Here is a 15,699-nt window from a genome sequence, read left to right on the forward strand (position 1 = left end):
CACTTAGCGATGCTGCAACGATCCCGACAACGATACGACCTGTCAGGGATCGTTGCTGCGTCGCTATGTGGTCACTGGTGAGCTGTCAAACAGGCAGGCTCACCAACGATCAGGGGAGCAGCGACATAGTGGAAAGAATCTTTCCACGATGTGCTGCTCCTGGTTATGAGCCTGCTGAAGCAGGAGCAGGCTGGTAACCATGGTAAACATCGGGTTACTAGGGGCACGCGCGCACCTAGTAACCCATTGTTTATCATGGTTACCACTCTGCTACAGTGAGCGGGAGGTTACCGCTCACTTTAGCAGGCTCGTAACCATGATAAACAACAGGTTACTAGGTGCGCGTGTGCCCCTAGTAACCCGATGTTTACCATGGTTACCAGCCTGTTCGCTGCTCCCGCTGGTCACACACAGCGATGTGTGCTGACCAGCGGGAGGGCAACGACCAAAAAATGGTCCAGGACACTTTGCAGCGATCAGCGACCTCACAGCAGGGGCCTGATCGCTGCAAAGTGTCACACATAGCGACATCGCTGGTGAGGTCGCTGGTGAGTCACCAAAACCGTGACACAGCAGCGATCTCGCTAGCGATCTCGCTATGTGAGACGGGGGCTTAAGACCAACGATTCTACACAATGGGAAGATGTTAGTGATGTATGAATGAAGTGATACATGTTTAATAATTTACACTGAAAAAGGTGTCTATGTAATGGAAATGTACTGAAAACATGCAGTGTACTGTATAGGAAACCTATTTTTATATTAACCATCAGAGAAGAAAATCCACCACACTCACCAAATATTATAAATCCAATCCAGAATTTATTGGACAAGGAAAAACATGAACAGACACAGGTGAACAGATATAGTGGTCAGCCCATGGCTGCTTCACACTCAGATGGTGTTTTCTCAGGACATTACAGTCATGATTCCACCTTTTTGTGTGTCTGGATGCAGTGAATTACTGTCCGCCATCCAATCTAGAGCAGGGGCATGATGAGCTGTCAGTATGGTGATGGACAGCTCAGCTGCCCAGTTGGATGCTGGGGCGTACTGAGCTGTCAGTGTCTTGAATGATAGTTTAACCGTCCAATTGGAGTTAGGGTGTTGCCCTCTTAACTCCATGTGTCTCCTGTTAGGATAATTACCTGGCTCTCTGCCTCAGACTGGTGCCAATTGTTGCTTCTTGCTCACAGGTTTATGTTTGCCTTGTTGCTCTGTGCTCTGATCTACTGCTGCCTGACCTAGGACTGCTCTATGACAATCCGCTTTCTTTAATCCTTTGCTTGGTCCACTGTCTTCCTGGTATTTTGACCCCTGGGCCGTGACTTAACTATTCTTTTGTATCACCCCTCTGTCTATGACATACCCTCCTGGCTTTTGACCTCAGACCGTTTGATTACCCAGCTTTGTGGCTTGTCAATGAGTTGTGACTAGCATCACAATTACACTTTGTGTTGAGTTGTAATATTTTGCTTTGCTTGCTTCATTATATTTATTAAAGAAGACCTGTCACCAGGTTAAAAGTCCTCAGTTTTTGCACTTATTTTATTCCCACTGAGTATTCTATTCTGTTTTTTCATTTGTTTGTTATTAAATACATTGTAGAGCGTGAGAGATGTGGGACTTTTTATTTAGTTCTAAAATTTGTGATCTAGGGTAATTTTGTAAAGTGGACTACAGACACGCCCCAGAGAATCCTGGTAAACACCATAAAAATTAGTACTAAATAAAAAGCCCCACATCTCTAGACCCATGTGGTGAATTTAAAAAAAAAAAGAAAAAATGTAAAAGCAGGAATAAAACAATAGCAAAAACTAACCAGTTTTGACCAAAATCTTTTAAGATTTTTTTGACTGATCATTATGTGATAGTATTTGGATTTTTTGTTTATCGCACTTTATGCAACTCTGCCACATGGAGTATTTGTTCACATGATGTGGAATGTCTTTTTTCCATTATCCAGTGATTAGGGCTGGAATTTTATGTACTTTTCTGGGCTTTTTTAAAGGGGTTATCTCACAATGTATTGTTTTTGGCTAAAGCTTATTTAGACCTGAAAAAGACAGCCACATGCCCTTATAAACGTACTGAATTTTTTTTGGACTATAAGACGCCCTGGACTGTAAGATGCACCCCAAATTTTTGGGTGGAAAATAGGAAAAAAAAAATTTTTTATAAGATGGGGGTCGTCTTATAGTCCGAATAGGTATCTTACCTGGGGGGGCGGTGGAGTGGGGGTCACAGGAGGCATGGTCCCTCAGGAAGCCGGAGGTGGCAGAAGTGGAGCAATGCTGCGGGCCCTGGATGGGAGAAAGGGGTGTCCCAGGAGCGGGGGGTTGAGGTGTTGGTCGAGTGGGATCGCAAGTAGCAGGAACCCAGCGGCGGCAGCAAAAGCGGTGAAATGCTGTGGGGCCGGTGATGACGGTCAAACACAGCGGCGTGCATTGCCTTTCCAGCAGCCGCTGCCATCTTCATGAAGCCGTGATCTACAGGGAAATGGCTGCTCGAGCCGGCGCATGCATAGACTGGGATCTTGGTGACCATCTTCCTGAAGCCATGGGCCTCAGGGAAATGGCCACTGAGATCCCAGCCTGCACATGCGCCGGCTCGGACAGCCATTTCCCTGTAGATCACGGCTTCAGGGAGATGGCAGCAGCTGCCGGAAAAGCAGTGCACGCCACTCTGCTTGACCGCCAACACCGGCCCCACAGCATTTCACCGCTTCTGCTGCTGCCACCGGGCTGAGGGAGGAACCCACGCTTCCTGCGATCCTGCTCCACCACCACCACAACTTCCCGGTAAGCTACGTTCAGGCCATAGGATGCACCCCCCATTTTCCTCACAAATATGGAGGGAAAAAAGTGTCTTTTTTGGTCCCAAAAATACGGTACTTAATGTTTCCCTCTATCTCTCTCATGTTTTTATTTTCCTATGATACAGTTTTTTTATTGACTAAATAGGGCCATTCTACTGCTCTGCTCTCCATGATCACCCTGCATCTCCTCAAAGTTGTAAGCACCTCCCTGTCCTCGTCTGTGTGTCGCTCACAAAGCCACTACACTATTACATCTTCTATGAACATAGTGACAACAGTACTGATGATTAGTGATGGGCGAGAACTAAAATGCTCGGGTGCTCGATGCTCGGGTCAAGCAAATTGGAATACTCGGGTGCTCGACCCGAGCAACGAGCCCAATGTAAGTCTATGGGAAACTCAAGCATTTTTCAGGCGGCTCGCCCCGGCGGTCTGCAGTGGGCCTAAAAATTGCGCAAATCGATGGGAACAGAGCTCAAATGACATGGGAACAGCATGAGGAAGACCACTGGAAGCATTTCTGACTCACAGGTCACTGCTGTCAACAACTTTGTCAGAGGTATTACGCACCTTTTACGGACTCACAATAAAACATACAAAAACTAATCCAAAATGGATTTTCCTGGGAATATGTTAATAAGGCAAAATAAATAACCAAAACCAAAAATACTCCTCCACGCCTTGGGCTATGTTCACACGTAGCGTTTTTGATGCGTTTTTGCACTTTTGCATTGCTTTCAACCAAGACAAATGCATTAGCTGGGAAATGTCATTTTAACATTTTACAACCTTATCTGGCCATGTGGTGTGTGACACATCATCAGACACATGCATACAGTGCTCTGAAAAAACATGGGAACAGCATGAGGAAGACCTCTGGAAGCATCTCTGACTCCCAGGTCACTGCCTAAAAGTGTGCCCATCATAAGTGATCCTTGGCGCATGCGAAGATGCCTCCTGCCATGCACCTGTCGTTGCAGACTAGCAACAATCACCATCCACGTCCTTGTCCCAGTGCAGCGTTCAGTTGTCCCTACCCCATTCCTTGGAATGCAAGCGCAAGTATGCAGCCAGCCACCCACCCACCCACCCACAGGCTACAATACTATACTGCCAAATTTTGGACAGCTGCTTGCACTTGAAATGTGGCCTTTTAGGCTGGTGGAGGCGGAAGCTGTCCACAATCTTATGGCGGTGGCGACCGGGTATCCATACTCGGTCCCCAGCCGCTACTATTTGTCCTGGTGTTGTCTCCGCCTTCCACAAGCACGGGTCCCACAACATTACCCGTGCCCTCTCCAGTGCTCTAACTGGGAAGGACCGCATACCCACAAACACGTGGTCAAGTGAATGTAGCCAGGGATTGTACGGAGCCAGTCCACAGTTTTTTTGCTGAGTTGTATTTCACCACAGCCATATTGTTTAGCTTGGTGAAAGGACTTGGGAAACCATATCTACTCCAGCTGTCATTTCTCCCAGGAAGTCCTCTAAAGCTGCTTTCACTTGAAGTGTGGCCTTTTAGGCTCGTGGAGGCGGAAGCTTTTCATAACCTTATGCCAGCGGAGGCCGGGTGTCCATGCTCTGTCCCCAGCCGCCACTATTTCTCCGGGTATCGTCTCCTCCTTCCACAAGCACGGGTCCCACAACATTACTGGGAAGGACTGCCTACTCACAAACATATGGACAGCTCATTGTGGCCAGGGACGGTACGGAGCCAGTCCACAGCTTTTTTTTGCTGAGAGTTGTATTTCACCACAGCCATATTCTTTAGCTCGGTGAAAGGTCTGGCATAGAGGGAAACCGTATCTACTCTGGGTGTCATTTCTCCCAGGAAGTTCTCTAATGCAGCTTGTTGCAGAAGCAATGGCAGCCCATCCAACATCAACTCGCACTTGTCGGTGGTGCTTTGACACACAAACATCTTTCTTTGGGCATTTAATTTCATGACTACAGAGTTGGGCAATGGCCTGATCTGCAATGCAGTTTGAGAAATAACATGCATAAGCACGTCCGATCTACATTAAAAAAGCAGCCATAGAGTGTCCGGGAACCTTCCCCCACACTTTTCTTACCCAGGGCTGCTTCTCAGCAGGGTTGGACGGGCCCACCAGAAAACCGGAGACTTCTCCGGTGGGCCCTGACTTCTTCTTCAGGAGAGTTCATAGTGCCGAGGAGAGGCCATGATGATGATAGAGGCCACCATCTGCTTAATTTTCTGTTACTTGGAATGCAAGCGCAAGTATGCAGCCAGCCACCCACCCACCCACTTACGCACAGGCCGCAATACTAAACTGCTGGATTTCTGGGCAGCTGCTTGCACTTGAAATATGGCCTTTTAGGCTCGTGGAGGCGGAAGCTTTTCACAACCTCATGCCTCGTGTCCATACTCGGTCCCCAGCCGCCACTATTTCTCCCGGTGTTGTTTCCGCCTTCTACAAGCGCGGGTCCCTGAACATTACTGCTGGTACTTTTCTGTGGGAATCTGCTTGCCTCCTACCAGCCTGGAATATTTCCAGTAAACTATGGTACGACTCCATGGTATTAGCACTGCCCCCAGTACCAGTAGCGAAGCCATCCCCAATTTCCTTCTCAGGAATTTTATTTGGTAGACTGAGTGGCTGCCCAAATACATTAGTTTCTCATAAAGGAGCTGAAGATAGAGTGGCAGTAGGTGCAAGTTTCTCCAGCCTGTTAGATATCAGAGGGTGAATGGCAGCACATTGGATCAGTGGTTAGCACTGAAGCCTTGCAGCGCTGGGATCCTGGGTTCAAATCCCAACAAGGACAACATCTGCAATGATTTTGTATGTTCTCCCCGTGTTTGCGTGGGTTTCCACCTCAGTAAAAAAGCAGCAATAGAACCTTACCACACACTTTTCTTAGCCAGGACTGCTTCTCCGCAGGGTTGGACGGTCCCACCAGGAGAGTTCATGATAGTGCTAACTTTGAAGCTGCTATGGGGCTGTTGAGCGAGGGAGAAAGGTGAGCCCTCAGCATCAAATCCTCTGGTGGGCCCAATGTTTTTCAATCTGAAACAGCTTCTCAGTGAGAGTTGTATTTCACCACAGTCATATTCTTTAGCTCAGTGAAAGGACTGGCATAGAGGGAAACCATATCTACTCCGGCTGTCATTTCTCAGTCACCAGGTTCCGCCCATTGTCACACATGACCATACCTGGCAGTATGTTCAGCTGTGAGAGCCACAGATCAGGCTGCTGTGTTACAGCTTTCAACAACTCTGCAGCGCTGGGCGGTTCCATTGCAAAGGAGCAAGTGTGCTATACAGTTATAGGGTATGCAGTGAGTCTAACGGCTGACCAAATTTAGGAAAAACCCCACCAACAATTTAAAGACACATAGAGCAGGGCCACAGTAATGAGTACGACATGTTCCCATTAGAAAGGAGAGGGTCTGCTATACCATTATAAGGTATGCAGTGAGTCCAATGGCTGACCAAATTTAGGAAAAATCCCACTAAGAATTTAAAGACACATAGAGCAGGGCCACAGTAACGACAAATTCCCATTAGAAAGGAGAGGGTCTCCCATAGTGTTGGCATATGCAGTGAATGCAAGGGCTGCCAAAAATTGGGAGGCACTCCAATGCCCCATGGAAGAGACGTACAGGGCCTCATGAAAAAATGTTCCCATTATTAGGAAGTGGGTCTCCCATAGTGTTGGCCTATGCAGTGAATGCAAGGGCTACCAAAAATTGGGAGGCACTCCAATGCCCCTTGGAAGAGACTTAGAGGGCCTCATAATAAAGTGTTCCCATTAGAAAGGAGCGGGTCTCCTATACTTGTAACGCCCACACACTAAGTGTATGTGCTGACAAACATTTACCCCTGGGGGATATACATGAACATACTGTATAAAAATGTTTTTTTACGGGCATCATAAACACCCTTTAAAAAAATTATGTGGGTGTTGCATCACGGACCACGGTCACCCTGGTGATATGGTGGTGGAAGATGAGGAGAAGGAGGAGGACAAGAGCAAGTAGCCAAAATCAGGAAGTGTATACCCATGTGTGGGTGAGAAAAGGTGCATGGTAATACACCTCCCAAAAAAAGACACTGGATTTGAGTTTGTTACGCTGCTATCATTCAGTGGTGTTGAGAAGTCTGGCCCAATCCAGCCCTTGTTCATTTTAATAAGAGTCAGCCTGTCAGAATTTTCAGTTCACAGGCGGATGCGCTTATCAGTTATAATTCCACCAGCGACAATAAAAACCAGCTCTGATAAAACGCTAGCGGTAGGGCAGGCCATGACCTCCAAGGCATAGAGAGCCAGTTCATTCCACGTATCCAGCTTGGATACCCAATAATTATAAGTCACAGAGGAATCACGGAGGACGTTGGTACGGTCGGCAAGGTACTCCCTCAGCATCTTCCCAAACTTTGCACTCCTTGTGAGAGTACCCCGCGCCTCAGTGACTGTGCGATGGGAGGGGCTGAGAAAATTCTCCCAGAACTTTGACAGTGTTCCCCTGCCTCTGCTGGATTGAAGTTGTGTCTCTCACGCCTGTACTCCTTGGTTGTCCAACGAAGTGTGCCCTCTGCCGCTAGCGTTTTCAGATGGGAATTTTTTTAATAGTTCTGCAACAAGGGCCTTCTGGTACTTCCCAATTTTGTAGAGCTGTCCGCCTCAGGAAGTAGAGATATAAAGTTCTCCTTGTAATGTGGGTCTAGAAGTGTCACCAACCAGTAATGACTGTCACCCAAAATTTTGAGAACGCGAGGGTCATGGGAAAGGCAGCGTAACATAAACTCAGCCATGCATACCAGACTGCAAACAGGCATGACTTCCATGTCTGACCATGCTCTCCTCCTCCTCTCTGTTCTCTGGCCATCCACGCTGAACAGACGGTATGACAGTTGTGCAGGTAGTACCGTCTATAGCGCATGAAACTAGCTCCTTTTCTTCCTCCTCCTCTTCCTCATTGTCACCCAATCCACGTTGGGATGAGATGAGGCTGGGCTGTGTGTAATCACCCTGCATGGTTCCTTGCTCCATCTCATTGCGCTCCGCTTGCAATGCATCCTCTTTGATTGTGAGCAGAGAGTGTTTCAGAAGACAGAGAAGCAGGATGGTGACGCTAATTATGGCGTCATCGCTGTTCACCATCTTGGTGGAGTCCTCAAAATTTTGAAGGATGGTACATATATCTGACATCCATGTCCACTCCTGAGGTCTTATGTGTGGAGTCTGAACTGAATACCGATGGCCTTGTTAATGCTGGTACTCAACAACTGCCCTCTTCTGCTCACAAATCCTTCCCAACATCTGCAGTGTAGAGTTCCAACACGTGGGGACCTCACATACTAGTCTGTCAGCCGGAAGCTGCAAACGCTGCTGAGACACGGCAAGGGCGGCGGAAGCTGTAGCTGACTTTCTAAAATGGGCACACAGGCGGTGTACTTTAACAAGCAGATCCGGCAGCTCCAGGTAGGATTTGAGAAACCGCTGAACCACGAGGTTAAGCACATGGGGCAGGCATGGTACGTGTGTGAGCTCGCCTCGCCTCAGATCCGCCAGCAGGTTCCGGCCATTGTCACACACGGCCATGTTTGGCTGCAGGTTCAGCAGTGTGAGCCACAGATCTGCCTGCTCTTTCAGAGCTGTCCACAACTCTTCAGCATTGTGCGGTTTGTCACCTAAGCATATTAGCTTCAGCACAGCCTGTTGCCGCTTGGCCGAGGCAGTGCTTCCAGCTTGTGACTGATGTGGTCATTTCGGAGATGGATGCTGAAGAGGAGGAGGAGGCTGAGGAGGATGAGGTGCAGGAGCTGTAGACCATGGGGGCAACCCTGATTGACCTAGGGCCCGCAATCCTTGGCGTCAGGAGGACGTGTTCCGTCCCAAGGTCTGACTGGGTCCCGGCTTCCACTATGTTAAGCCAGTGTGCCGTCAGCGAGATGTACCATCCCTGCCCACAAGCACTTGTCCACGTGTCCGTGGTTAGGTGGACTTTCCCGGTAACTGCGTTGTTGAGGGCACGGCTAATGTTTTGGGACACGTGCTTGTGTAATGCGGGGACGGCACACCGGGAGATATAGTTGCGGCTGGGGACTGAGTACCGAGGAACGGCCCCCGTCGTCAGGTTGCGGAATGCTTCCGTCTCCACGAGCCTAAAATGCAACATTTCTAGCGCAAGCAGTTGCGAAATGTGGGAATTTAGTAGTGTGACCTGTGGGGCGTTGGCTGCGTATTTGCGCTTGCGTTCCAAGGACTGGGGTATGGACAACTGAACGCTGCGCTGGGACAAGGACGTGGACGTGCTTCCTGATGCTGCTACTTGAGAGTGTGCAATGACTGGTGCAAGGCATGAGGCATCTTCGCATGCACCATGGACAGGGGATTGGCTTGTATGCACAACAGCGGAAGAAGCAGTGGTGCCACCCGCAGACACTGTTCCTGGACCCTGGGATTCGGCCCACAAAGTCGGGTGCCTGATCATGCTGGTGGTGGTCAAGCTGGTCGTTTTACCACCCCTGCTGATGCTGGCCTGGCAGGTGGTGCAAATGACCTTTTTGGGGTTATCGGCAGAGTCTTTAAAAAACAACCAGACTCGGGAAGACCTAACAGTTATACTGGCAACTTCCTTCGTGTTGGTGTTACGGGGAACGGTTGCCTGCCTTCTTTCTGCGGCTACCACACTGCTTCTTCCAGGCTGCTGGGGTGCTCTGCCTGCGTCCCCCCTGTGTGCTGCTGTCCTCACTCTGCGGTCCCCTATTAATTGGGACAGGAAGGTCGAGCGAGAAGATGTGGGTGTTTGTTGTGGCACAATTTCAGCTTGCCCACGGCCTCGGCCTCTGCATGCACCATCATCACCATCACGTCCAGTTCCCCGTCCCTTGCCACGTGCCTTGCCCATTTTAAATGGAGCACAATATCTTCCATGCTCACTACAAATGACTGAATTTGGAGCGAACTTATATGTGATTCTGACTCGCCCCCAGGGGCCTTACTATTCGGTTTAGTATATCTCGGTGGCTGGCCCAGGGCGGTCAGTGCACAAAGGGGTATCAATTACTAATAACAGTTCAGAGAATTCGTGGTATCTGGTGAAGTCCACCAGCGCTGCAACAGTCCTCTGAGGCAGGTGTCAAGGCAGCTAAAGATGGTACAGCTCCCCACAGGTGGAGCGGGCCTCAGGGCAGTGTAGATAGGTAGATGGTGGAAGGTGCGCTGGGCATTGTAGTGCAGGGGAAGAACGATGGCGCAGTAACTGACAGAGACAGGGGGTTTCGCTTCGTTACCTTTACTGGTACAGCTGTTAGATACGGTCCAGGGTACTCCAGGTGAAGAGCGCACTTTTGGACTTCTCCCCAGGGAGCGGGTATAAGGCCTCCTGATCCATATCTGCCTCTGTGTAAGCTTCTGGCCAGCCTGCAACTGAGCCTAGCTTATGTGTCCTGCTTTTACTCCACCTGTTGCTCTGAAGTAGGACCTCCGGTTGGTAACCACTTTCCCTGGACGTCGGGGCCTTCGTGGTTCCTGGTCCTGTATGTGTCTAGCTTCAGGTTTGCCAGGGACTTGTAGTCCTCCTGGGATTCCCGTTATCCCTACTGGGTGTAAAGGGTCCCTGTAGGCTCAGACCCGGTGTCCGGTATATATACTGGGGTGAGCCTGGTATGCTCCTCTGCCCCCTTTTATCACTCCTTCCTTCCTCTCGCCTTCGGCCACGCTCGGGGCCCTCACAAGGCTTCAGTGCTGCTGGAGGCCTAGCTTGCCTCACACAGCAGCCTGCGTGCTTCTCTCACTCTAAACTCTAATCTGAGCTGCCTGGCTCCACCTTCCCTTTATATATCCCTATCAGGGCTCCCTCTGCTGGTCTGAGGTGGAAGGTGGAGGTGTTTGCATGTAGTGAGGGCCTCTTGTGGAGAAATCCATCCATGCACCCTTCTGGATTCTGTGGCACCATGCGCAGCAGGGCGCCACAATCCGTGTGATGGAGAAACCACAGTTTTAAATACCTGGCCTGTAGGTAACTATTTTGAACAGCAAACTGTTGTCAATTACTTTACTGACACACTGAAACAAATTTTTAATGGAGGTCAGAAATGGCAGTATTTTCTGAAAACGTATATGTGATCCATGTGACGGAGAAACCACAGTTTTAAATACCTGGCCTGTAGGTGACTATTTTGAACAGCAAACTGGTGTCAATTGCTTCACTGACACACTGAAACAAATTTTTAATGGAGGTCAGAAATGGCAGTATTTTCTGAAAACGTATATGTGGTCCGTGTGACGGAGAAAACACAGTTTTAAATAGCTGGATTTTTAGCGCTGTAATATGGAAAGGACCTGGCTGTGTTCTGCAGTGCCAACAAGCAAATGGCGCAGAAAAACTGTGTTCTCTGGTTTACTTTTTAAGCAAATAATGAGGATTAAGATCCCAAAAAAAATTATTCCTGGCCCCTGAGACCTGGACCTATTTCAAGAAATATCTAACAGCAGCAGAAGGCAGAATTGGAATGGAGCCTCTTGTGCTATATGCACTGCAGTCTGCTGTATACACTGCCTGCCTATATACACTGTCTGCCTGATATCTCTGCAGATGGATTAGTCCTCAGAAGGACTGTTTATTGAGATGGATATGTGTCTCTAATATAGATTGGTACACCTACACTAACTAGAAACAAGCAAATCTCTCCCTGATACAGCAGCAACTCTCCCTACACTATCTGATCCGGAGTGACTGTGACGAGCATGATATATATATATATATATCTGATATAGACCTGATGACTCTGTGCGGCCGACCAATCACTGTAATGCCACAACCAACATGGCTATGGCATTACAGTGAGTGGCAGGCAATCCCTGCATGTTCATTGGCTCTCTAAAGAGCGCCAGACATGCAGAGAAGAGACCCGAGCTCCCGCCAAGCAACCCCGGAAATACTCGGTGAGCGACGAGCATCTCGAGCAGTGAGATGCTCGGGTGAGCACCGAGCAGTAGCGAGCATGCTCACTCATCTCTACTGATGATTAATGAGAAAAATTACTATCTACAATTATAGCCTAGATGCCTGATGTCAACTTCTGTATCTCTTGTAAATCATTTATACCTAATGTACTTTTCTCATTGATGGTTCTGGTGCTTTTCCTACTGTCCATGCTTGGCTGCAGCTGTTGTTATACAGCCGAGAGGCAAACAGTCAGTGTTGGGCAGTGGCTTGTATAGAATTAGGCCACATTCACACATTCAGTATTTGGTCAGTATTTTCCATCAGTATTTGTAATCCAAAACCAGGAGTGGGTGATAAATACAGAAGTGGTGACGTGTTTCTATTATATGTTTCCTCTAATTGATCCGCTCCTGGTTTTGGCTTACAAATACTGATGGAAAATACTGACCAAATACTGAACATGTGAATGTGGCCTTACATGGTTGTCCTCACCATGCATGCTCACCCCATGCAGTGTGGACAGGAAAGATTTGTGTTATCTGCTAAGGAGCAACAAAGCGTGAATGCTCGAGCAGGGAGAAAATAACTACTAAAGGACATGCAATAAAAAAGGGAACTAATAACTACTTGCCATGGATTGCTTCAAGGGGTGAGTATAAGAAAATAGTATATTTTACATGTAAGACCCACTGAGCCCCATCCATGAGAATGCACCAGTTTTAAACTGATCTATTTTGCATGTGTTTTGTGATATTTATGTGATAGATACAGTATACAGTATTTCTTTTTGGCTACATTTTTACCCACATATGTTTGATTTGCACTCCAGTATTACTGGTGCCCACCTCAAAATTGTTTGTTTCACATACTTTATATGCTGGCACATGTTAGGGACTGATGTATATTGTATATGATTGTACATTTTTTGTGTATATGTTCTCACTTTTTAAATCAATTATTAATACCAATCCACTCTCCTATTTTTTTATCACAGTCGGTCATCAAAAGAAGCATTAAAGCCGCGTTTACTACAACTTAAATGTCAATTTACTTGGAATCTTCTTCTAAAGAACACAGACCCTGATGAATTAGAAGACAGATTGCATTACCAATTGGAATTTCTTGTCACCAAGAACAAATACATGGTGTACAATTTCCTGGCCTATGCGATGCATCTGAAAAAGGACTACACAGAAGCTATTGCCAATTTAGAGAAGGCAGAAGAAACAATTAACGAGAACAATCCGGATGGGGCTGATCAAAAATATTTGGTGACGTATGGAAATTATGCATGGGTGTATTACTACATGAAGCAGTATGAAGATTCTCAGAAATATATAGATAAAGTAGAGCAGATTTATAAAGAACTGAAAGGTCTACAAGACATAGCAGCAATCTATGGGGAAAAAGGCTGGTCACTGCTAAAATTTTGTGGAAAATATTATGAAGAAGCAAAACAATGTTTTGAGAAGGCTTTAGAGCTAGAGCCAGAAGATCCTGAGTGGATCACGGGATATGCAACAGTGGTCTATAGACTGGAAGGTTTCAATGGCAGAAAATGTGCTGCTTCAGATTGCAAATCTTTAGAGTTATTGAAAAATGCAGTAGAGAAGAATCCAAAAGATGCCGTCGTGAAGGCACTGCTTGCATTAAAGCTGCAAGACCTAGACAGAACTGGTGAGGGAAAAAGATATATAGCAGAAGCCTTAGAACAAGCCCCAAACCTTCCATATTTGCTCCGATATGTTGCAAAGTTTTACAGAAGAGGTAAGATGGTAGATGAGGCCTTGCACGTCCTTAAAACTGCAATAGATCTCATCCCAACTTCTGGATTTCTACATCATCAGATTGGATTATGTTACAGGAAAAAGTATTTCGCATACAAAAAAGGGTTTGGAATCAGGAACCCTTATAATAGACAAAGGCACTCGGCAGAATTAGATGACCTCATCCAAAACGCCCTCTTTCATTTTGAGAAGACGGTGGAGCACAAGAAAACATTTGTGTATGCAAATGTAGATTTAGCCAATATGTATAGTGAAGCAAAGGAATATCAAAAGGCAGAAGAGAGATTTAAAACTGTTTTGGCATTTATCAATCTTACAGATGAGGAGAAGCAGCAGATCTATGACAATTATGGACGGTTTAAAGAATACTGTATGAGGTCTGAATCTGAAGCCATCGACTGCTATAAAAAAAGCTTGCAGATCACTGTACCCTCACAAGACAGGGAATCCAGTGAAAAGTCTCTAAGAAGAATTTCTTCAAAGAAGATTAAGAAAAATATTCGTGATGCTAAGGGTTACGCTTTGCTTGGCTTTGTCCATAAGACTAATGGGGAAAGATATGATGCAATTGATTGCTATGAAAAAGCCTTGAAATATGATCCTTACAATGAGGAATATGTGAGTGAGCTGTGTGAGCTAAAGCTGATGATATGAAAAATGAGAAGTAGAAAAGTGATCTTTTATGTGCTTTTTTTCCTTTCATAAATTTGTAGAACACAGGCCACGCAGCGCGCATGGAGAAAATACATAGGCTCTGGTTGAACTATATCTAATTTACATCTTTAACTGCCTTAGGATTGATATTTAGCTATTTTTAGATTTAGGTTTGTAGCTATAAGTACTCTTCATATTAATTTTGTACAATGTATAGTATAGCAATTACATCCACCAGACTATCAAATAATAATTAAACTATAGAAAAACATGTATGGTATATAGTTACATATTACATGATACAACAATTGTGTACTTCTCAATCCTAGTAATAAAGTCTTTAAAATGATTAATATTGATTGGTCAAAATATATGTTATTATATTCCAGTATTGTAATTATTGTATTATTGGCAATGAAAATAATGCTACAATTTTACCCACATGGTACTGTGATATAACAGCTTTATAGAAGTGGAAAGAGGGCAAACCAAAGCTAAGAGCTTACATTAGGAAACCTGCTGACTAGAGAGCCCATCAGCTAGGATTAGCAACCCATCAACAGGTCACTATGGATCACACAGTCTAAGGGGTTAAACATCCAGGATCAAATTTATTTCCGATCACACCTGCAGCAGTAGTAAGGTCTGTCGACTACAGCATTTATAAAATAATATATGCAAATTATTTCTTCAGAAAGGCAGAGGACTGGAACTCTAGTGCATCCGATCAGAAGTATCAATCCTAAAAGTCAATAAGTCGCATGGCAAGGCTCATCGAAGGGTCCCTACTGACTTTTAGGTTGTTACTTCCAATAAAGTTCTAGTATTCTTCCTCTCTGAAGAGACAATTTGCATATTTAATTTCCCAAAGGAGCATTGCATGGCCTATAAGTCTCCTTACGCCAGCTTGGCACTCTCCATAATAAGAGATGTTACCTCTTATATAATATAAACACCAAGAAATGGTAACTTTGCATACCATAAAATCTTAAAAGGGGTAAGTTTCTTTTAAACATTTACCAAAATGCCACCCATGAGAGTGGATATGTGGTAACTTAGACTACTACTGCAAGGATAAACTGCCTGCTGTGATATTATGAAAACAGCGTGGAAACTAAAATAAAAATGGAGGTGGAGACTTTACAGGCAAAGAAAGCGGTAACCTTTTAGTCCTGTCCTATTTTACCCTATGCTTCCAGGGATGAGAAACTCCTGCAACCATAAATAAACGCTTATAATAAAAAATGTAGCCCATAGGCACTAACTGACATACAGAAACTAGTAGACCATGCATGGGAATGTTCATCTTGCATTGTAGATCACATTGTTGACATGGCATCATTGACAGTGAAGGTTGGAGTCATGCATTATTGACAGCATTCATGCTGAAGCTTTCAGGAACCATATAATTGCCAGTGTTCTTCATTAAATAGCTAACGGTACCAGTGTGGGTGACTAAACTGACACCAAAGGTAAGGAGATCATCAGGGGTGACAAAGGAGTAAAAACATGGTCTATAAA

At 46.0% G+C, this 15,699-nt stretch overlaps 1 protein-coding gene across 1 annotated transcript in view; it reads left to right on the forward strand.

Moving 5' to 3' along the window:
• Window positions 1-14,446, forward strand: part of LOC141271284 (interferon-induced protein with tetratricopeptide repeats 5-like) — a 33,871-nt gene extending 19,425 nt beyond the window's left edge. Inside the window, exon 2 of the mRNA XM_073681402.1 lies at window positions 12,732-14,446. Within this exon, the coding sequence (XP_073537503.1) occupies window positions 12,732-14,178 (1,447 nt within the window). The 3' untranslated portion in view covers window positions 14,179-14,446. The remainder of the gene's footprint in view (window positions 1-12,731) is intronic.
• Window positions 14,447-15,699: the final 1,253 nt, after the last annotated feature.

Source organism: Phyllobates terribilis, unplaced genomic scaffold (assembly GCF_046119375.1).
Source record: "Phyllobates terribilis strain yellow unplaced genomic scaffold, ASM4611937v1 Scaffold_5__5_contigs__length_657084704, whole genome shotgun sequence".
NCBI classification, from domain to species: domain Eukaryota; kingdom Metazoa; phylum Chordata; class Amphibia; order Anura; family Dendrobatidae; genus Phyllobates; species Phyllobates terribilis.